Genomic DNA, 22,625 nt, shown 5'->3' on the forward strand with positions numbered 1-22,625 from the left:
ATTGAAAGGCATCTCCATGAGCGATATGTCAGCAGGAAGTGCTTACATAGCCTGAAACAAACTTGTTTTGATGCCACACTGATATTTAAAATGCACATGTCACTGCCCTGCAGTGCACAGAGAAGCTGCACTTCCCAACTTTGTGTTCCAGCCTGAAACATCACATGACAGCTGCATTTTGCTTTAAGGCACTGCATGACACACAGTAGCCATCAGCACACTGGCTATTGTGGATTTAGTCCGGCTTATGTGGCTTCCAAGGCTGCAATATTTTCCCTCATCTGTGAGAAAGGTCCACTGTGCACGTGGCTGCTGCCTCAGTCTGCCTGATCCTGTTTATATATGTTGTTTGTCCACTCTGGAACGGGTTGAACTGGAAGAAATTTTTATTGTGCCTGACAATCAAGTACTCATTCATTCATACGTTTGTTCATTTGCTGTAACAGTATAACCTCCGTAGAGATAAATCAGCTAAATATGTTATTATGGCAAAGTAGAGAAGGAATTAAGTGTTCATGTTTTTATGTATGTTTGCCATTTTTATGAATCACGATAAAGTGTAAACATCTAAGCATATAAAAATTGTGTTCTGTAGAATGCATCAGAGTCTGATAACTTTGTCTTGGCAGCAGTCAAATGAAAAAAGAGAAAAGAAAATGACAAAGTGAAGAATTTGAGTCGGACAACACCTTAGCATTTAACATTTTAAAGTCACCTCATGGATGATCAGATGCTAATGATATCAGATGTAAAAACGCAAACCTTAACCCTGCTGTCAGTGTTACACAACCTAACAGTGCAGGAGACATTTTATTTTACACATGCTAACAGTCCAATACGTGGAAAGTACATGAAATCTTTCGCTTTTGCAAAAGGAGATGAACTAGATTGCTGCAAAGTGGGCACAGCAGAGAAAAAATTGACTTCACCACAAAGTAACTCCTAGAACACACTGAACATCACAGATTGATGATGAGTTGCAGAAATGTTAAAGAATCGTGCCATAGCTATTTCTTTGAAAATAACCTAATCTTCTCCGGCATCTTGTCTTTGATCAAAAAGTTTTTCCAGTGAGGGTCTGAATGTTCCAAGTCCCACACACTCATGACTTTCTGTAGTTTTCTCTTTCTTTTCTTTTTGCAATCTTTTTTTTTTTTTTTTTTTTTTTTTTACTTTACACGCCTGTAATTGCCATGAATAAACATCTGGATAATGTTCTCTCAGGTCATTTGCAGATGAAGCTGGTGCTAATGCAGTACGTATAGAGAAAAGATGATCAGACACGTTGTAAAAAGGGTGGAAATAATGTGTTTAAAAGCAGCCAAGCTCCGTCACAGTCACCTGCTCACTTACTCTCTCATAATTATGAGTTACATGCAAATAAAAAAGGCTGTCTCGCAATCTTCACTATATTTTAAGCTAAGCTGAGGCTATAAATGAGGTTCATTTAGCATTTAACTTTTAAGGGATAATAATTTTTTTTTCCGCGTCACAAAGGTTACGACATTTTGGAGCAATTCTAAGAATATACTTTTACGAGGACAAGAATTATTGTCATACTCAAATATTCTTATACAGTCCTTGACATTTTTGACACAGACTGTCAGCTGTGTGTTTTATCATTAATATTTAACTTTATGTCACAGGAAGGCAGCTACATCTTGACATCTCATTGTTCCCTTGTGCATTGTGGTCTATAAACTCTAAGGCATTGAAGAATTACATCATTCTTCAGGTTTTTCACACTGTTGTCACAGCTGACAAAATGAAACAGTGGGCTGAAATATGTAAGTATATGACCTATTATAATATCATGTGGGTGTACTGTATGGCAGTATATGCATATGGACTACATTTGCATTCTTGTGTGTGCAAGTTAAATTGTTAAGTTGAATTTACAACAATGTAAAAAAAGGAGGAAAGAGACTGTTTTTAGTGCTTCACATGAAGGAGCATTAATCCAACTCAACCAGCTCCAAGGAGACGACCCTGTAGTACCTTATGGTGACTTAGGAATATGTTTATGCTTGTTACTGTGTGCTGGGAGATTAATGACCTCCTTCATGTGAGATATACAAACCTCTCTGCTAGAAAAGCAGGAAGAAATTACACATGAAACTGATGTGCAGAGATAAATGAAAGGCAAATTGGCATTGTATTTAATTACACATTACTTCTGTCACTGCTTTAGTTATGCTCCTGATTCTTTCATAGTTCTCAATAGCTCCAGGGTTTGGTAAAACAGCTTCATCAGGAACATGAGCCAGCAGATTCATAAGTGGCTCAGTCCACCAGGGCTGACATAAACGCACAGCTTAAATTTGCCCCAGGTAACTGGCTGCATGCTTATTTCCTCCTCAAAGAGGCAACGACACAGTAATTCACATATGCCTCTCTACTCAACCCTCTGTTTTTCATCCTGGGTATTTTTTATTTCTGCACATTGTACAGGACTCCTCTCGGTTTTGCTCAGTTGCAAAGATTAAATGGCTTCTTTATTGATTGCTTCTTTCTAATGCACTGGCCTCTAAAGAAATACCAAAAGCACCATCACCCAGGATGAAAGCAGGGGCTGGAGGGTGAGAAAGAGGGCAGACGTCTTCAAAGTCTGGAATATTTTTAACTCTGAGGGCCTCTTTTCTCATCAAGATGAGAGGGCAACCAGTGAACATGAACAAGACTATCATGCTGTCAAGGGAATGGGGGCTTTTCTGCAATTTAGTAGCAGCGGCACGCCGTTGTTGCCAAAAGCTAGTCAGGATGTCATCTGGCTTCCATCTAGTGCTAGATAAGGATACAGAGAGGAAGACGGGGAAGCTTTGGGATTTGTTGAAGAAGAGTACGCTCTTGCCTAGAGATCCAGATATCTCACAAAGAAAATTAACGTCATCTAAGATCATCTGAAACTTGCAGAGTTAGGCCTGCGCTTATGGAGCAGGTTTGAGATGCGCCCCATGTGCTCTCCAGCACAGTTGTAGCCAGCCGTAACTGGCACAGCTAGCTAAATATGTAGGATCCAGTGGGGATGAGTTACTGCCATGTGGCAACAGTGGCAAGAGCTGCTGAGGTTCAGAATGCAAATGAACCTTTTCCACAGCTGTAAGGATGACTTTAGGTACAGCTGGGTAGAATACAACTGCACACGAACATGGGGAAATGTGTAAACACATCTGTAGCAATGCACACTCCTACACTTACACACACATTCAAAAATGTGCACACAGCACATAGAGTTGCAGAAGCTTGCAAATAGACATATTCACATTAATTCTCACCTTCTCTCACACACACAAACATACACTCACTTCTGTGCATACAGGCCTCTTAGTGCACTGCACCATACAGTCCTCCTTCTCCCTCCCACAGGGGCTCCCTCCTCAGCAGGTGTTAGCTGATTTCTGTTCCCCCAGGTAATTCCGTTTGTTCTTTGCAGCAAGAACTACTGCTGTGAATTATCCTCACAGCCCTTTCCTCTGGGTGCTGGCCCTCACCCCTTCCCCCTCTTCCTGCCCTCAGACTATTTTCCTCCTCTTTCCCTGCCCTTTGCATCTTCATCCTCTCCTCTGTGTGTGGATCTCCTGCTTTCATCCTCACTCTTTTACCAACCCCCTCGTGGTGCAAGTAGCAGGACCTCAGAACTAGCAGCCCAGTGGTCCAGATCATATCATCCCCCCACTCATGCATAAAAAAACATGCATGCCACTTTGGGTGCAACAAACACACATCGAAATGGACACTCGGACACAGATGCCAGGACATATACTGATGGATATGCAATTTCCTGGATGCCTGCCTGATCAGGCAGAACATATAGGTACACAGGAGTACCCTCAGTTATTTTTGCATTCACTGAGTTTGAAGTGTGCTAAAATGTAATTCTCTATGCTTTGCTGCAGACAGACTTTGCTGTTTGTTTTGCTGTTTGCAAATGGCAAAGACAAAGAAGGACTTATTTTAGATTCCTCATTAGCCTGGCTGCTTCAGACAGTGGCTAATTGCCCCCCATTCAGTCATTACAATTAACTGGTCTTATTGCTCTGTTTGAGTATATTACATATTTGCATATTTCCACAGAAATATGTCATTATCAGAAGAAAGAATGGTGGTGGTAAAATGAATAAGTCAGTGCTGGTGCTGTAAAGGCTTATGCGTGCCAAAAAATTTGAAACAAAAAGCTAAATGAAATCTTTTATGCAGCTCCACAATGACTCGAGAGTTTGTTCCAAATTTACTGAATATAATTTCAAGGCATTATTTTGTCTTTGATTTAAATTGCGAGATTTTTTTTGGTCTTTCAGTCTAAGTTAATGTCTAGATTAACAACAGTGGCAGTAATTCTCCAGCTCCCTTCAAACTCTGTTTTCTCATTAAACCTACTTTTCAAGTGTGTCATAAATGACCACTGGCAGCTTGTATTGCCTGGTCATCCATTTCACACATACTGCCCAAACACTCAACTGACTTTTTGATACCTCATTCCTTTTGACTACACTTTACAGCCAATGGTCCTATCAAAAATAACAGCCCCCACGCTATTACACTTCTTTGTCTCCTGTCACCATCAGATGGTAATTGCTGTTTTTATTGTAGCCTCTTAGAGGCACAAGTGTAAACTATAGGGTAAGCTTCGCTGCTGTGCTGGAAGCTTAACGGCATGGCTGGAAATAGACCCATTTGCTCAGTCTTACCACAGCTTCTGGACAGAGCTCATTTAAAGACTCAAAATGTAAGAAATTGATTGAATATATTTAGGTCAGTTCAGTGGCTTCAATCTTAGATCTGATTGTGTTTTGTGACAAAGATTTTGTTGTTTAGATCAGTGTTTATAGGTTATTACCTTGAAACATGCAGTCCATACAAGTGTTCCTATCAAGCTGCTGCTCTGAGACACGACTACAAATACATGAGAGTACGCAAATCTTTGGAGTGACTCAACTTTTGTGTTTTGCTTGTTTAATTTTTAACTATCAATATTTTAATCTTGCATCAAGCATTGAAGCAAGATGTTTATATTGTTTATATTTTTAACCTTGGGGCTAATCTCAGTAACATTTTGACCTTGAACATAATTTTAGATCGCACTGTACTGTTGACTTTTTTTGAAAGATTTCTGATCAAATTTAGAAATCCAGAACAAAGCCAGATTAATACAAGAGATGAATATTAAATGTCTGAAGAGACTATGTAAATGATGCATACAAGCAAGTCCATTCAGATCAGGAAGCTATGCAATGAAGATGTGGTGAAATGAACAGATTACATGGAGATTAAGTTACACTGGACAGTAGCTTTATTTCAAACAAGGTAAGTATCTCTACAGTAAAAACTGGAAGTTTTAGTAATCCCCTGAACATAATGTGTACCATAATATCTTACCATACTGTAGAATCTCAGTGCTGTAATCTGTCTTCAGACAGGGCAAAATAAATGGTCAGCATAAACCTGAATTCAAATGGGAAAGTATGTGATAATGTAGTCGAGGTTTGGACTACTAAATAAAAAGCTCTTCATTTTCTTTAAAGCTAACTTTATAGTTGACGAAGCAAAAAAAAAGCAAAAGTGATGTAGAAATTTGAACTAAAAGTACAAAAGTTATTGATCCCATGTATGATTACAACATGAATTTAAAGGTGAAAGAACTTAAATGTAGGACTGGCCAGAGTGAATGCCAACAGTAAAACTTAGTTTATAACTAAATAACCTAGATGATATGAACAGAACAGTATATTAGAAACTAAAACACTGAAAGACAAACCATAATTTGATTGTTAAAGCCCACAGACCGTACTATGTACCGGTGATTGGCTAATGGCTTCCTGATCAGTAAGATTTGAAGGGTTTCATCCATAAGTGCATTTCAAATGACTGTATTATCCCTTTGTTGCAGAATTTCTCTCAAAGCAAACTGAAACATTAACTTTTCTACAGTCAGCGTTGCGAGGTCATCAAAAGATAATTCAGCAATACATTAGCAAATACTGGGAAAGGGAAAGCTATGAGCATATGTCACATCAGGAGTGATGCTCATTTTTGGATACCAGAACTGAATATCATTACTAGAGGAAGAGATTGTAACTAAGAAGTTAATACAGTTTATATTAAAAGTTTGTTCCGATAAAAGAAGTCTTCACACAAAAAGTCTGAAATTACTGAAAAAAAAACACAAAATCCTGAAAATGGAAAGATAAAACTGGTCTAAAACTGTTAATAAGCATATTGTGTAAACATCTCCAGAGAGGAGCAGGAGGTGTTTCCGCTGTACTTAGCGTACCTGCTGTTGTTGGATCCACCCCATCTCCTCACTGTCACATCCCGATCCCTGCAAGGGACAAGAATAAAGGCTCTCAGACACACACATATGCTGGGTCAGCAGCCCCCTCACGCTTGTACACAGGCATACACACTTTCCTATACACTCATCTGAGAATAGTGCTTCTCATTTCACTTTAGGGTCCAGCACACTCCCCAGTCAGTTGGCACCTCCGGTCTCCTGCTCCATCACTCAGACCCAGTGCCGAATACCTCTGAGTCGGCTGTCGCTCCCTGGATTCATTGCCCTTATATTTAGCCGCCTGCACCTGATCTCTTCTGAGCTGAAGCAAGTCTTGCTGAAGCAGGCGTGTGCCTGAGGGATTTACTCCCATTCTTGCCTGACTGCCACACTGGTCTTTTTAAAAGGTCCCGATGACCTTTCAGCCAATGTCATCATGGCAGTGGTGGGTCTCATGTCTGCTACTGGCAGTTATTGTCAGTTTTGTTCAAACCAATGAATCCAACGAGCCAAATTAGAGTGGAGTCCACAGAAAACTAAACTCTATTCAGTATACTCAATGAATAATCTGAAATGGCTATTTAATTCCAGCAATGACTAACGTCTTTACACACACAATGCTGAAGGCGCAGAAAAGAAACCCAACATAGATAAAACATTAAAAAGTGTTGAACTTGTTCAGTTCAGAAAACCTTTAATCGACTGGATTCTGTTCATCTGTTTCTAAAGAAGCACTACTGAACTTATTGAGATGAGCAGATTTTCTTCGTGACACGTCCCATACTGACAGCTAATCAGGCATCTTTCTTGCGTCCAGTCTGTACTCTGACTCTCTCCAGTGAGGAAAAGTCAGTATCTTCCTCCAGTTATGTCCTTTTAAATCATTTTGGTAAATTGGCCACACAAAAAGTGGAAAAACATCCCAAAAAGAAATAATTGTAAAGTGTCATTTACAGGGTGTGGGATGCTTCTAGGTAATGAATGCTTAAGAAATGTACATAATGAATGTAAGTGTGCCATCAAATATCTATTTTTAGGGTAAAAAGGTTGCATTGTGCTGCTTTAAAGGTAAATAAATGATCAGTAAAATTCTTATCCTCTTTGAATTAACTAAGCTACTACAGAATATGCACATCAAATTCCCCAAGCTTAATATAAGCGTCCACTCTTGCCATGTCTTCTTGATGTCACTGAAGGCAACATGCCGCTGTTAGATGTCATGTGCAGGAGGTTTTTTTTTTTTTTCTTCCTTTAGTTCCTTAAAAATGCGTTATTGTCAGAGGATGTCTGATGCTTCTTGGGGTGCTTCCATATTTTATGTTTCTCTTTTAAAGCAATGACAAAACCTCCCAACAAATCTGTCAAATTACCAGTGTGTGGGGTGTATTTAAGGCAGTCTGCAGGGTCTTGTGTAAGACAGGCACGTGTGTGTGTGAGTGTACTCACTGGGAAAGGAAGTAACAGTTTAACTACTTTATTGATTTCAAAAGTGCTAAGGGGTTTAGGCATCAGTTCAAGTAAAATAGGGGCTAAAAGAAAGCAGAGTGGGGCTCGTCCCTGGTTTTAGTGCACCAGGCTTTTCTCTACAGCCAAGCTTGATTCAGTGGTTAAGATCTGTGGCTGCCCATTGAAGTTGTACAACTGCTGCATTGAGTACTGTATGGCTCTGTGCACTCTGCAGTGCTCTATTGATTGATGTGTGAAGAGGGATTAGCAGGTAGGAGGGAGATGAGAGGAGGGAGGGGAGCAACCTGAGGCAGAATTGAAGATGCGCCATGTGTACAACGTAAAAAGGAGCAGATGTCACGTCTTCGCTTAGGCGAAGTTTGACACCAGTAGGTAATAAGCAGCGTTTCTGTAATTGCGGATTGTTTTGTTTGTGAACTCAAGCTGAGTTTGCAGTTCTTTGTCTGCTTGAATAGTCTGCCGTGTCTGGGCTTCATTTGAAGAATCACATGACCTTGAACGAAGCGCAGCGAGATGTCAGACCTGTCGTACTGATGCATCTAAACGATCCCAACAAAGCACTTAAAGTGTCAAAATAAGCTGTACTTGTTGAAGTCATTTGACTGAATTTCTTCAACAGGAAAAAAAAAAAAAAAAACATATTAGCTGTATGAGGAGGGGGGGTGGGGGGGGGGGGTGATATTACCAGACAGATTCAAAACAATTCATTCACCCTGACTACTCTGACATTTCTTGGATTTCCTGTCAAGTGGAATCCTGCCGACATCCATTTTGCTTCACCAGCAATTGTGAAAAGCAAGCAACCTGCATATCCATCTTGTTGAGCCGTTTGAGCGAGACATCCAGGCGGTTTCTCACCACTTGCCCATCACTCTCTTCCTGCTCTCCTGTTGCTCTGTCCCTGACAGGTGGTGCCGCGGGTGGAAGCAGCCAGGAGGGGGAATGTGGGATTTCATAAATGGGGGAGTAGAGGGGCTGAGTGAGTGGTAAAGTGGAGGAGAAGTGGACAGGGAGGATGAGTGCAGGAAGAGGGGTGGACTTGGGGTTGGATTTGGGCCGACCAGAGTTAATGGGATCAGACGAGGAAAAGAAAGGGATATCTGAGCCTGTTAATGTTTAATCCCTCATCCCCAACCTCTTGTCTCCTGCCTGCAGCTCCCAGCATCTGATAATCCTTGGGCTGCCTCTCTTCATCATCAAGGTATCGCAGGGAAGGGCCTCTGTAAATATTTAATTGGCTGCAGTATGCCAGTGTTAATTATGCGGGTGTGTCTTTCCTTTGCTTTGCACTAAACCAGCAGTACTTTGTCTACTCTTCTTCATATTAATGCTCCTCTGTTGCTCCTTCTCTTATTCCTATATACTACTATTATTACTTAATGGGAGCACTGCAGCCACCTTTGCTGCTATTGCTGCGGTTACCATTACTACACCCTGTAATTCCACTTTCAGCTACAGCTTTTCCTCATTCTCAGTGACTCTCCTTTTCAGGAACTTACCTCACTCCAGTTATCTATCTTCACCTCTGCCTTCCACCATGTGCCGTACCGCTCTTCTTCTCTTTTCAATTTCTGAACCATAGCAGCCCCAGTTGAAACGGATTATTGTTACGGGTTTCATTATAGCCTCTGCGTCTTATCCGTCTCGATGCCAAGCACGCTTCAGAAGCAGCTTTCCCTCCTCTATGTGTTTATTTGACTGTCAAGGGCAAAAACTAAATAGATGAACAGTACAAAGACAGCCTTTCAAGGACTTAGCAAGCTAAAGTTGTAGAGCTCAATAGGGCTCTGCTCATAAGTGTCTGCCAGTAGCAAGTGCAATTACAAACAGTCGCATGTAAAAGTCAAGAGAATTCAAATCACATAATGGATGCCTCATGGGTACCGAGCAACATTTAACCAGACAAAAGACACAGTGTGGGAGAGACAAAAACGTAGACCACATGAGGAAAATCGTGTTAGCATCTTGTCCAGAAACAGATAAAGGTTTCTCCATATGACCAACATGCGGTTTTGGATGTGCCTGTTTTGTAACACTAGGATTGAGTAGTTTACTAAATAACAGGCAACCAACCTATTTTTTTCTTTTAAGTAGACCCGTCTCAGGCATGTCTCTGAAATTTTATTCATTCATAATGTCAAATCAAAGCTGGAGGCTCAATCCAGTCTCAAGCTGGCTGTTGTCTTTTGAATAGTATTCATGTTGTGTATTTGTTCCTCTCCATGTATGTTATGTAGGTGAGGGTTTCATTTGTGTGCAAAGCAGGTCATTGCAAGGACAAGAGATACTAGCAGCCAGACCAGACGGTATCTGCAACAGACAGTAGTGAGCAGGGAAATTCAATATGCTGGTGGCCACCAACATGAGGGGGCTACTGCAGTGTTTACCACCAACACTCCTGCTCGGCTATATGTGGTATTTTTTATCTTTCATACTCAGCTCGGTCCTTTTTTTCTTGTGGTGTCAAAGATTTTTATTACCATTTTTTGTTCTGTTTTAGAGCATTAAAGTGGTAAATGTGTGTCTTTCCACATTTAGCGTGTAGTTTAAGCCCCTCTGCTGGCAAGCATCCTCCTTTCCGAAGTGTCAGTGGCCAAGACTCCTGAATCATCCTGGTGGGTGCAGTTCAGCCTGCGTGCCAAATCCAGGAGGAAGCATAGAAAAGGAGAATTTGAGACATTGATCAATACGGCCAAAAGAAACCCAGAAACAGAAAGTGACATTTGAAGGTGATGTTTCTGGCCATGCAGCAGCAGCACACTGCTGGTTCCTGCTTGGCCTCGTTATTTTGTTGTTTGATTGTGTCTGTTTAGTTTTGCTAGAAAACATTTGATTTAATTGCTTTTAAGGGATGAATAAGCGTTGGGAGACATGCTGTCACTCAGCCATACGATGATTACATTTTCTTTTACACCCCACACTCCCACTCACTACTGTAGATGCAAATGTAATATTTCTTTTATTCCATGGGGGCTGTAAGCATGTATCTTCATAACTAATTACCCATAAAGGTATTTTATTGCCGGCTTTCCCATTAGTCTGTCAGTCTGCAATGTTCTTGAGTGAAAACACTGTTTGTCAAAGCTGTTCCACAAAGTGGTTTTTTTTGTTTGTTTGTTTTTTATCATTGTTTCAATTTATTTTCATCAACCTCAGCTAAATGTCTTCAAGGCAAACAGAGACTTAAGATGCCTGTTGGTGTTGACTTAATGCATTATGGCATTGATCAGATTTCAGGTTTTATTTTTGTAATAATCGCTCTGCACAGCTGGGTTCATATCTAGAAACGTGTCAGTCTGTGTGTTGGGAATGGCTTCCCAGCACCTCCTAAATATTTTTCTAAGAGAAGAAAAAGCTCTGTTTGTTTGTGCTTTTTTTTTTTTAAGACAAAATGCTGTTCTGAGAGAATTGAGGAAAGCATTTCTTGTACATAGTGATTTCAGACAGATACTGTTATGTTTCTCCCTGAAACTACTGAAATTGTAAAATGCATTATTAAAGCCTGAAAGAAGGTTGGTGAACCATCATCTCTGCGGAAGAACTGGCCGGGAGAAAATTTCAAATGATGGTAATCAGAGATTACTTGAATTTGGTGGAAGAAAATCAACAATAGAACTCATGGAATTGACATTAAAGGAAGAGCATTTCCACACACGCTGCAGAGATAACGCCAGGGACTGAGACGTAACAGCTGAGTAGCCTTAAGAAAACCACTTATCAGTAAGGCAGATTTTTTTTCTTTTTTTTTTTTTTTAAAGTCTTCCATTTGCTAGAGAGCATAAAAATTGGACTCTGGAGTAATGAGTAGAGGTCATTTGGTTTAGGAGCCCAGATTTACCCTGTTCCAGAGTGATGAGCTCATCAGGGTAAGATGGGCAGTGGATGAGCTGCTGCACGGTGGCTTGTGTCTACTCAACTAGTGTGTGTGTGTGTTGGGAGAGGGGTATTGTATGATCTGGGGTCGAATCAGTTGCTAAGGTGTCAGTTAAGTAATTTTCTGTAGCCAAATAACATAAGATAAGCCGACTACCTGAATGTACTGAATGACTTGATTTTCAAGAAAAAGATGGGGGTTTTTTTCACTCATGTCATGAGCATATTCCAAATGGACATTTCCAGGATCCCAGGATACAAAGGAAGCTTTTTAAAATGAAGCCACCTCAATTTTTGATGATATTAAAGTGGAACTATTATGTGCATTTCAGGCTAATTTATTTTTATTTCTGAGACCAGAAGAGCTGGGATTGATCGAGTTATTGTCACAAATCGCTTTATTTACTTCAGACCGACCCTCTCCGTAGGCTGTCAGATCAGCCTGTGGGCAAAACGAGTGGATTGAGACTCTTCCTCATTAAGCCCCGCCTCCCGCCACTGTACTACAGCGGGAGCGCACACCGCACCTGCTTTCGCTGTCATTGTAACATCTCATAAACAGAAGGATTAGGCTAATATGAACTCAATAAAATAACAAAACACAATGTCAACACATAGCATACAGCCCTACATGTTGGAACCTGAATCAGACCCTGAAAACGAAGTGGAAAACAGCAACCCACAGCAACGAATGTAGCAGGATGTCTCTCTTTGGTAAACTCACCAGCCATCGTTGGAAATAACTTTATCCGACGTTTTCCACCCGCCTGATGTATTTGTACATGCCCTTTTTAACCAGTAGAAGGTAACCAATCACCGAACTTTACTACCCGGGACGTCACAAGGATTTTCAAGTAGAAAAAAATCTCTGAAACGACACGTTTTTCGTCGCCATGGAAACTGAACGGCGAGAGTGCTGGAACTCAAACTCAAACATGCATTTAGGTGATAAAAAACAGTGCCGTTCACATGTCTGATGAGGATTCAACACTGTAACACTGTTGAAAGCTCAGAAAATTCCAAATACCATAATAGGACCCTTTTAAAGTGTATGACCGTTTTTTGGTGAGACAGTCCAGGATTCAAACAGAATATGGATATTGTACATGTAAATATCAGTATGCTTGTATCAGTCCATGTATATTCTGTTAGAAGCATCATACAATTCACATGTTTTTGTAAAACATTTTATCTGCACCTGCTTGGAAAACCAGATGTCTGTGCCATATCACATCAGTATTGCAGGTTGCATGAAGTTGTATTTTGTGTTGAGGGTCTTTGCGTTGAACAGACAGGATCATCATGGGTTGAACTAAGCTCTGAATGCAGCAATGAAGCCCTTCTGCAGTGGTGGGCAGGAAAGATAGAAAACTATTTTTTTTGTACTGATAGGCAGCTATACAAGAACTTTCCCACAAGTTTGGTTCACACATTCTGTGTAGATATAAAAGCCAAACAGGCTTTCCTGCATGAGCCAAGTATTTACAAAAACTTTAAGGCTGTAGCTCAGAGGCATCTGTTTCCTGAAGTGAAGGAGGTATGGAAAATTTCAATGTGCAGTTGATATGCTTATCCCAGCAGTATATACCCAATGAGTCAGATTACAGTATCAAAACAGAGTAGTCCATCTGCCAGGCTAATAAAGATGATAATACAGCTGCTGCTCTCATAATGCTTTACGGGGGAATCAGGGAAAAAAGGAGCATAAATCCCCCCACACGCCTGAGGGCACCTTTGTCTGAGGACTGCGGAGGTCTCCTGGCGCTGAAATGCAGATGTTGGTCCTGTTTCACTGATGCATTCAAAGACAGCGACAAAAGTGGGAAAACGCTCAGGCTCTGTGTTCCCCTGTGTACATTTCAGCCTCCAGATGCAGTAATATTTGTTTTGTTTTTTGAGTGGTAAATTTTAATGGATTTTTTTTGTTGTTGTTGTTGTTTGATGTCACAATACATTTTTTCATCTCTTATGTATCCAAACCAGCTTTTGTGTGATTTGTCCTGTAATTCAGTACAGAGAAGGAAGCTCAGGAGGAATTTGTTGACCTGGTTATCACATTGTGCAGCATCTGGGAGGGGGAGACTGGGTGATACAGGTTTTAGAATGCAAGGTGCCAATCGAGCTGTGAAGACGGGAATTGAGTAGGGAAATGGGAATAGCTGCCCACTGGTTTGTAACCTTTGCAATGTTGTTTGGATGATTCAATGTAGGTGTATATCATCCATTCAATCAAAACAACTGCATGTTTTATGTGTGTGTGTGTGTGTCCCCGTGTCAAATTATGTTATAGAGAATCCCTTTTTTTATGTGTGCCCCTGTAATTGCATATGTTGTGTGTATTTATGACAGCATGTCACACAAGTCTCCAGGCCTCGAGCTCTGAAATGGAATTGAATTAACCTAAATAAAGTCTGCTGTGTAAAGTAGAGAGCATTTGAAAGGGACCAGCTGAGAGCTTGAGATGAGGATGGAGACTCAGAGAGGAAGCATGAGCAAAGCAATGAAATATTATTATTCCATAGTAAAATAAAAAATGAAATCACAGTAAGCGGAAGCTTTTGAAAGTTTTTTAATGTTGTACACAATGGCTAATGTGCTGTGCCCTTCCCCCAGGGCTTTTAGAGATGGAGCCAGTTCTAGGATCCTTGGCCGGCCTAGATAGCGCGGCAGCCGAAGCACCAGCAACCATTAATGCGATTACAGCTTTTAGTGGGAGATTTTCTGGGCCAATTTTCTTTTGAAGCGTCATTAGTTTGTCCTTTTTTCTTGTTCCCTGTCAATATGTCAGCACACAAACGTACACATTCACACCCAGCATCTCCCATGGTTAACACATGCAATAAAGAGGACTCAGATACATGTATGCACATGTAAGAATTTAACCAGTACAGAGTAAGCAAAGCAATCTTCCATTTATTAAAATGGTAAATGAGGTTTAAATACAGCCATGAAAAGAAATGATGAAACATTTTTTTAACATAGTTTGCAGGACTTCTGCTGCAGTTTGAGAACCTTTTACATGATGTGCATTACAATGCCTGTCTCATTATTCTTTTGTAATGACATCCTGATTTCTCAAAAACCTTCTGTAATTTAAAACCCACCTTTTCATCTGTTTAATGGTGCGTTGCCATCACCTTTACCTTTCATCTCTTAGCAACTTCTCATATGGCATGCTTAACCGTGCCCCTGCTTTTGCACAGCTGCTTAACAAACCTAAAGGAGGTTTTTAGCACCTTGGTGCAGCAGCTTCGTTTCATAAAGTCACCATTTATTAAACCTCAGGGCTAGACAGCATAAAAAACCTATTGAGATATTGAGGTCATCTTGCAGGAAGAGGAAAGAAAAGACTGTCAAATATGATGGGAGTACACAAGCTGGAGTATTGGATGTCTTGTTTCAGCAGCACTAGATGGACATAGTCGCATGTCTCGCTGGAGTTGCAGCCTGTTTTATTAGTATGCAACATCACTGCTCGCATTTAAGGTCTTTTAATTGTTTGCATTTCTTTTTTTTTCCCCTTTACCTGAGCATGCTAGACACTCTCAGATGCCAAGTTTGTATTTCCTCTTCACCTAATGGCTCTCAGGATGTGTGTCTGTGCATGTGTGAGTTTGTAATACAGTATATGTTTGTATTTTTGTATGCATGCGTTTCTGTTCTGTGTGCTCATGTGCGTGCGTGTGTATTGGTAGGCAGCGTGAGCATCCCTTCTGTTACCGTGGCTGTCCCTTCATTTCACGCTCCGGCAACTCCGCGTGAATCCTCTTCCCTTGGCTCATTATCAGTGCTGTTCAATGAACACGCGTACCTCCAGAATGCAGGGTAAAACCGAATTATTATTCAAGTATGAGGGTCAGTGCAGACATTTTGACTCCTTTGTTTAGTATATTTATTACTTTCCCTTTGGAACAGGTAAACAGGACAGACGGACACATCACTGCCACAAATGATTTGTTGAGGCAGTGGCTCTTCAAGCGTCTGAGCTGAGATTGATGAGCACCGGTAGAGTGCCTTGTGTCGTTATTGGATGCTCATTGTGCTCTTCTCTCATTTTTCTTGGCAGGGTCCAGCGTACACGGAGCAGAATTCGGACACCTGCCGGACAACATTACAGTTTTGGAAGGCGAAAGTGTCACTTTGAGGTAACTCTTGATCCTACACCTGCACCGAATGATTACATGAAAAACATGTTTGCCCTTCCACCACCTGTCACACTTGTTTGACTGCCAATTCTCTGTCTCATAACCTCAATTAGGCTCGTACCATATTTTGAATCTCTGTCCATCTTGGCTAATTAAATAATGATAACTGTCAGATAGTGATTGAGTCTTCCAGCCTTTTTGCCATCACCATTTTTTTTTCTTTATTAAACCATGTAGCTATAATGCTCGTCAAAGTGAGGAGTTGGCCCTCCTCCGTGTACTTCCACTCCAACCAAACTCAGAGTAATAAAATAGAAATCAAAGCTTTTTCCCGGCTCCCAACCAAACAGAAAAACAGCCAACTTGTTTTCACCCTGGACATAACCTGGGTTGGAAATTCATTCGGTTGCGTGAAAGAAAAAAAAATCCAAAGTCAACATTACCTACATCACCTCAACAACTCTGAACAAATTTGTCATTTAGTTCATCTTTTTTTCCTTGAAAGAAAACAGTGCACCGTCCACTAAAGTCAAACACATTATTCTGAAGCCAGGAACAAATCTGTCAATATTTGTCAACATCAACAAGTCTCCCTCAAAGTTGGAAATCAAAGGTCCAGGATCTATACTGTCACCACCACATATAACTTAAAGCTTTGCTATTGATGCTGTAAAGTCAAACATATAGGATTTATCCAACTGCATTTAAAAAAGCCCAAACTTTGGTGGTAAAATCTTTCCTCTCAAGGTGACTTGTTTCCTTCTTGATAATTCATATTTGGAAAGCTGTGCAGCAAGATTACATCTCAGCCATCATTCTTTATTTCTGGATGTAAGAGTGATGTGCTTCAAGAGTTGATTACAGTGTGTGTTTGATGGCTTTAAAGATTCTCTGATTTGCATGTTTTCTAATCAGATGTGTGTTTAAATGCAGTCTGTGCCAGTCAGCCACGTAGCTGTCAAACAAAAGACTAAAAAGATGTACAAATAAAACTCCATTTTATGTGAAATCACTTTTACCCAAGTGGCACAAATACTTTTGTTATGCTTGAGACAATGCTGTTGTGTTGGCTTTGATGCGGGCCATTAAGAAGAGACACATTTGATGTTAATATGGTGCTCATTTCCTCTGGGCTTTCGGTCCTGTAGCAACAGCATCAGTGCAGAAGTGATTAATTTTAGAAATAGATTATTAAAGCATGTTTACAGAGATAATGGATTTTCCCTCCTCCCTTTTTTTTTAATGGAGGAATTTCTTACTTTACCACCTCTTTTCTTAAGTCCACAAGCCACCAACAGACAAGCAATATGAATCAATATTATAAGAAATTATTGGCTTTTTTGGTCATGTATCAACCTTAACATCAGCTCAGTGCCTTGCAGCTTGTTTGCTGAACACTTCGGAGTTCACTTGTTGTGTAGTTGTTATGCTTTGTGCTGTCACATCCACTGACTTGGCAAGTGATCAGTCTCAGAGATATTTATCCAGGTCATATCAATTAAACATGAAGATTTGGGAGACATGTCATCTCACTAAGTTGAAGCTGTGTAAGGACATCTAGTGGCCAAGCCAAGAACTCAAGACATGTTTGGCAAAGAGTTCAAGCTTGGCAGCAAAAAGAAGAAAAGTGAGTGTTTGAGCACACAAGGTTAGTGTTTGACTTATTTTATTACCATTAACTTTAATTATGCAATGCAAACTTGTATTGGCAAATGCCCTGTAACATGACCCTCTTTGCTCAACCTGTGTTAATGATTTTTAAAAAGTTGGCTCACTTGTAAAACACCCACAAGCTTCAAGACAAATAAACAGAGACTGCAAAAATATTTGAATGGAGGAAAAGGCAGAGAAATGCAGATTCAGCGCATGAGTCACTGGATGGCTTGATGAGAATGATAATTAGGTGAATTGTGCGCTATAACCTTTGCAGTCGCAGCGTTTCCCACTAAATGAGCAGAGCATGCTCACATAATCTTATCTGAATGGCAACAAAGGATTTTATTTGGAAAGAATTCAAGTCTGTTCTTTTATTTAACCTGAAGAGTTTTCAACAAAACCTCGTACTTAAAGTCATAACAAAGCTGTTTAAAACACTTTATTCTCTACGTTTGGGCAGTTTTTGGAGCAGATGAACTAAGTAATTAAAAATGATCTTACTGTCAGAGGGCATACTGTCAAGGCTGGCATATTCAAAATTTTAATGAAGATTTTTTTGTAATCTTTAAAAATCAAAAGCAAATGTTTGGGTGTTATGATTAGTGCTTATGAACACTGTGAGTGATGAGTATCACAGCATGTAAAAGTCAACTTTGAAACTTTCAGGTCATTTAGACAGAAGGCCTCCAGCTCTGATGTTAGCTTCCACAAAGATTCAGTTTCACTGAATCCATTTTTCACTCCACCGGTAAAATTCACCTCATGCGTACAGAATACAACGCACTGACTGATCACCTTGTGTGCTGAAAAATAAAAGGTTGTCCACAACAAAGCCCAAAAACTTTAACAATAGCAACAAAAACAATAACGGGTGTTGATGTTGGTGAAGAAAGATGTTCTGTAAAATGTGAAGCCAAGGCTGCACCAGGAAAAGAAATGGATTTTGATGACTAGAACAGGTGTTGCCAGAGGAAGGAAAGGAAAACCAGGAGGGTGTTGTTTCAGGATATTTTAGAAATATACAAATAAAGGATTTACTACTATATTATTAAACAATCTCGGTTATATGTAGAATAAGTCTGAATGCATCATTTTTATATTGATATTATCCTGAAAGTCATTTAAAAGGACATCAGTAAATTGACTGCAAGCGGCTTATTGTTGGTAATCTGATGGGTTTTTTTTTTATGTGATGTTGGTCCAATGTCATGTTAAGTAACATTAACTTCTTGGTAAGACTGGTTGGTTTTAAAAGATAATAGCGAGACGTAGGTTGAGTAAAACTGTAAAGCAAAGCTTTGACGTTGTGCATCTTTAGCATGGAGGAAAGAACGTGATTCCAGCTGTATGACATTTCATTTGCCACCATCAGTGTCGATGTGATCTGGACTTCTGTATTTATTTAAATATGAAGAATATTGAGAAGTTTTTTTTGTTGTTTTTTCAAATGATTTCTTTCCAAAATGCATCTGGTTTGTTTAAATGTCTGATTAAACTTCAGAAGTCACCACAAACTTTGTGGTGACTTCTACAAAGGTCACGTTTTTGTGCAGGTGGAGCTGCACATTAGAGCCGTGCATATCTATTGCAGAGTGCATTAAATCTTCCCAAAGGTCTTTTGCAGTCAAACACGGGTTGATTGGCAGTTTTAGCATTCCTCGAAGCCATTTACTGTGTTCCTGTCTTCCAGACCTCATTTTGACCTCCACCATTCCTGTTAATGGCTATTTCTTAATTACATTTTGAACTCCAGAAGCAGATACCTGAAAAGTGCTTTCCAGTCTTCTCCTGTCTTGCACTTATCAGTCATTTTAGTTTCAGGCGATTAAATGACCACTGATTGTTGGAGCATGTTTTTTTTTATGCTTGGAAACAGGCCACATCTATAACAAATAACCCGGAAAGATCAGGTAAAAATGACCGAGGAGATTAAATCTGTTGTGCTTCCCAAATGTTTTCATATTTGTTGTAGTCACAATAATTTAAAAAAACAAAATAACATTTTTCTCAGATTATGCGTTTATAAGATTAGATAATTTTCTATGCATAGAAACAAAGATGGACCTAGTTTTTTCACCCACATGCCTCTGTGTATAATGCACTTTGTCATAATGAAGTTTTGGCAACACCATTTATCAGGTTATTAAGTAAACCAAACATCTCCCCTGTTAATCACCTCCTGTTTTCCTGCAGATGTCGGATCGACGAGGAGGTGACCCACAAAGCCTGGCTGAACCGCTCCAATATCCTTTTCACGGGGACAGATAAATGGTCGCTAGACAAGCGCGTGACGCTGGTCAACAGCAACAACAGCGATTTCTCCATTCACATCGAGAAAGTGCAAGTAGCAGACGAGGGACCCTACACCTGCACCTTCCAGGCCAACAACAAGCCTCGCATCGCTAATGTCTACCTCATCGTCCAAGGTCACTGGCCGACTTGTAACAGACTGGACTCCATTATGAATCGTTTATATGATAAATCTGTTTCCATTATAACCATTAGCTTTGGCCTGTTGTACTTGTGCATCTGTAGCAAGCAGAACTGAGAGTGAATGCAACTAGTATTAAAGACTAGCATTTACTCATTTCAAAATGAAATAACTTGGGGTATGGAAAGCTGTGTTGGCCTCTCTGAGGCAAATACTACTTGATCTGTGATCAAGTTAGGAGGGTCAGATGAATGTGGATGTATGTTGAGTAGATGAGGTACACAGGAGAGCTGTCCAGCTGCCTGACTAAATAAATGTCAGTCCAGGACCATGACTGTGGTTCAGTCATCAAGTCAGCAGCTAAGTGAGTGAAAGTCTAACTGATCTTGAGCGACATGAAGTATTGATGCAGGACTGCCCACTGGTGAGATCTCAGACATTTATTCCCTAGATGTGTCAATTTTTTTGCATCAATTTAACTGTGTTGGGGAGTAAAAAAAAAAAAAAAAGAAATCACTAAGCAGGAGGAAACTGCAAGGTTTTAACTGAATCTGAGAATAACTAAAAAATATCACTGTCTGAACGTTTCATACAAAGTTGAATACCTCTCTAGCTGAGATTTTTCAACACTTTCATGTGGAAAACCTTGGCAAAGATCCTTAAGCATATACCCAATTTCAAGTTGCCTACAGTTGTATTCTAAGCTTGATATCACACAAACTAATTACACCCTCAAGTCAGTGTTTCAAGCAGGAGCAGCGCTCCAATCTGCGCTTTATTGTTGAAAAGGCTTCATTACAGCAAGTTACAGTATCAGTGGTAGATATCCTACAAAAGCCAACTTAGTACCAAGCTTCAAAACAGTGATAGATTATTTGAATTAAAGCGCCATCATGTTTTCTAACTAACTACATGCATGCTACACCAGCAGTTTGATCTGAAAACAAAGCTGCATTCAAGGGTGATCTTTTTCCCTAAAAAAGTGGAAAAATGATCCAACTACCTTGACAAATGCCCCTTCTTTAGCAATGAAATTGGATTACATGTCAGAAGGAGGGCGTCTTAACGCTCATTTGCAGCAATTTAGAATTTGGTGCATTCTAAGTAGATGGTCAAGTGTATTGTTGCACAGTTCAGTAAGCACTCAGGCACAGATCATTAATCAGCTGATTGCCTGTCTGTCTGAAATGCAGAGACCTTAACGCCTTAATAAACTGGAAGGCCATGCCTTATCAATAATTTATGAAACGGAAAGGTAATTTTGAGGTCAAATTTTAATGGCGGGATCTTGTTTTTCAGTGCCGGCAAGAATCGTCAACATCTCGAAAAACGTGTCGGTGAACGAGGGAGAGAATGTAAACCTTTATTGTCTGGCAGTCGGCCGACCTGAGCCCACTGTCACCTGGAAGGACCAGAAATGTAAGCTACCCCCTCTTGTTAGCTTGTCTTCAGATTTAGAGATCTCTTGTTCACATGTTCACCTTTATCTGGCTGTATACATTCATCCACAACCCTGTTCTGCCTGTTAAAGGCTTTTTTTCTCCTCCACCTTGCAGTCTTATCAGCATTTGGCTCACGTCAGTGTTTTTATCCCTCGTCCCAGTGTCATCCTTTTTAAACCCAGCTGTTTAGTCCGCACCTTCTTAAATTTATTCTCCTGCATTTCCCTGCGTCCCAGTGTTTTGTCCCAAATAACCACACATTATACGTAATTATCCCCACCGCGCCACCAGTAATCGTCAGCATCTGTCTTCATCCACCCAGTCAACCAGCGTCGCGATGCCAACAGCCACGTTTGGCATTAAATCAGTTGCTTTTTTTTCCTCTTTTGCTTCAGCAAGTTAGAAGGTGGTTCAGGGTGGTCAGGACACGTGGTTTGATAGATGAAGTCACATCCGTTTGATCTCATTATTACACAATTTATTCCATATACGCTCACATCTATGTCATCAGTGTCGTAAATCAGGGAAATAATCGTTACATGGCCTCCAGAGATTATAAAGTTGAGGGCTTTTTATAGCTGTAGTTGTCATCTGGTTGGCAGACAAAAGCAAACATTTACTGAATATTCCTCTTTGATAACCTTAAATGTTTTCTCTCCGAGACATATTGATTTGTGAGAACAGTAAAGCTGCCAGATTCTTATTGTTATTCTTATTCTTTCTCCTTCATCAGACGGACAGTTTTTAAAGGATATTTTTGACATATCAAAGTCCTTTGGATGAGTTGATTTGAAACAAAGTTGTATGTGATATTTCCTACATGGTAATATATGATAAATCTATATTTTATTATAATATTTAGGATACTAAGTTTACCTAAATTTGGACATTTTATTCCATTTTGATTTTACATGCCATAAGAAATTGGACTGAAATTTTAAATTCTCATTCCACAATGGTTATTTAACATTCATAAATCAGTCTCTATGAATTTAACAAATCTAATCCCATGTTACCGACTAAAACTAAATGTCAATCTTGATTCATTCTCACAAAAGAGCTGGAATTTTCTGCGAGCACATCAACTGAACAGGGACAAAGTTTTCATCACTGCAACCTCAGTTTTTAAAAATGCTTCAAACTTATTTTGACTCTTGACTGACATTGACTGTGTAACTGCAACTGAACCTTTATCGCAATGCCTTCAGGTTTCTTTGATCAGACGTGAAAGGCACATATCAATTGTTTTCTTCACATGTTGACACAATTTCCTGCAGTGATTATGACGTTTCTGTGTCACTCTTTGGTCAAATCGTCATAAAAGGTCAATCCTACAGCTT

At 40.0% G+C, this 22,625-nt stretch overlaps 1 protein-coding gene across 1 annotated transcript in view; it reads left to right on the plus strand.

Moving 5' to 3' along the window:
- The window catches only part of iglon5 (IgLON family member 5), a gene marked incomplete at its 3' end in the record, with an annotated part of 118,643 nt that overhangs the window by 79,069 nt on the left and 16,949 nt on the right, over positions 1-22,625 (plus strand). The window contains exons 2-4 of the mRNA XM_079240274.1: positions 15,678-15,756; positions 19,606-19,838; positions 21,143-21,262. Of these exons, the coding sequence (XP_079096400.1) occupies positions 15,678-15,756; positions 19,606-19,838; positions 21,143-21,262 (432 nt within the window). The remainder of the gene's footprint in view (positions 1-15,677; positions 15,757-19,605; positions 19,839-21,142; positions 21,263-22,625) is intronic.

Source organism: Telmatherina bonti (assembly GCF_933228915.1).
Source record: "Telmatherina bonti genome assembly, chromosome: 5".
NCBI classification, from domain to species: domain Eukaryota; kingdom Metazoa; phylum Chordata; class Actinopteri; order Atheriniformes; family Telmatherinidae; genus Telmatherina; species Telmatherina bonti.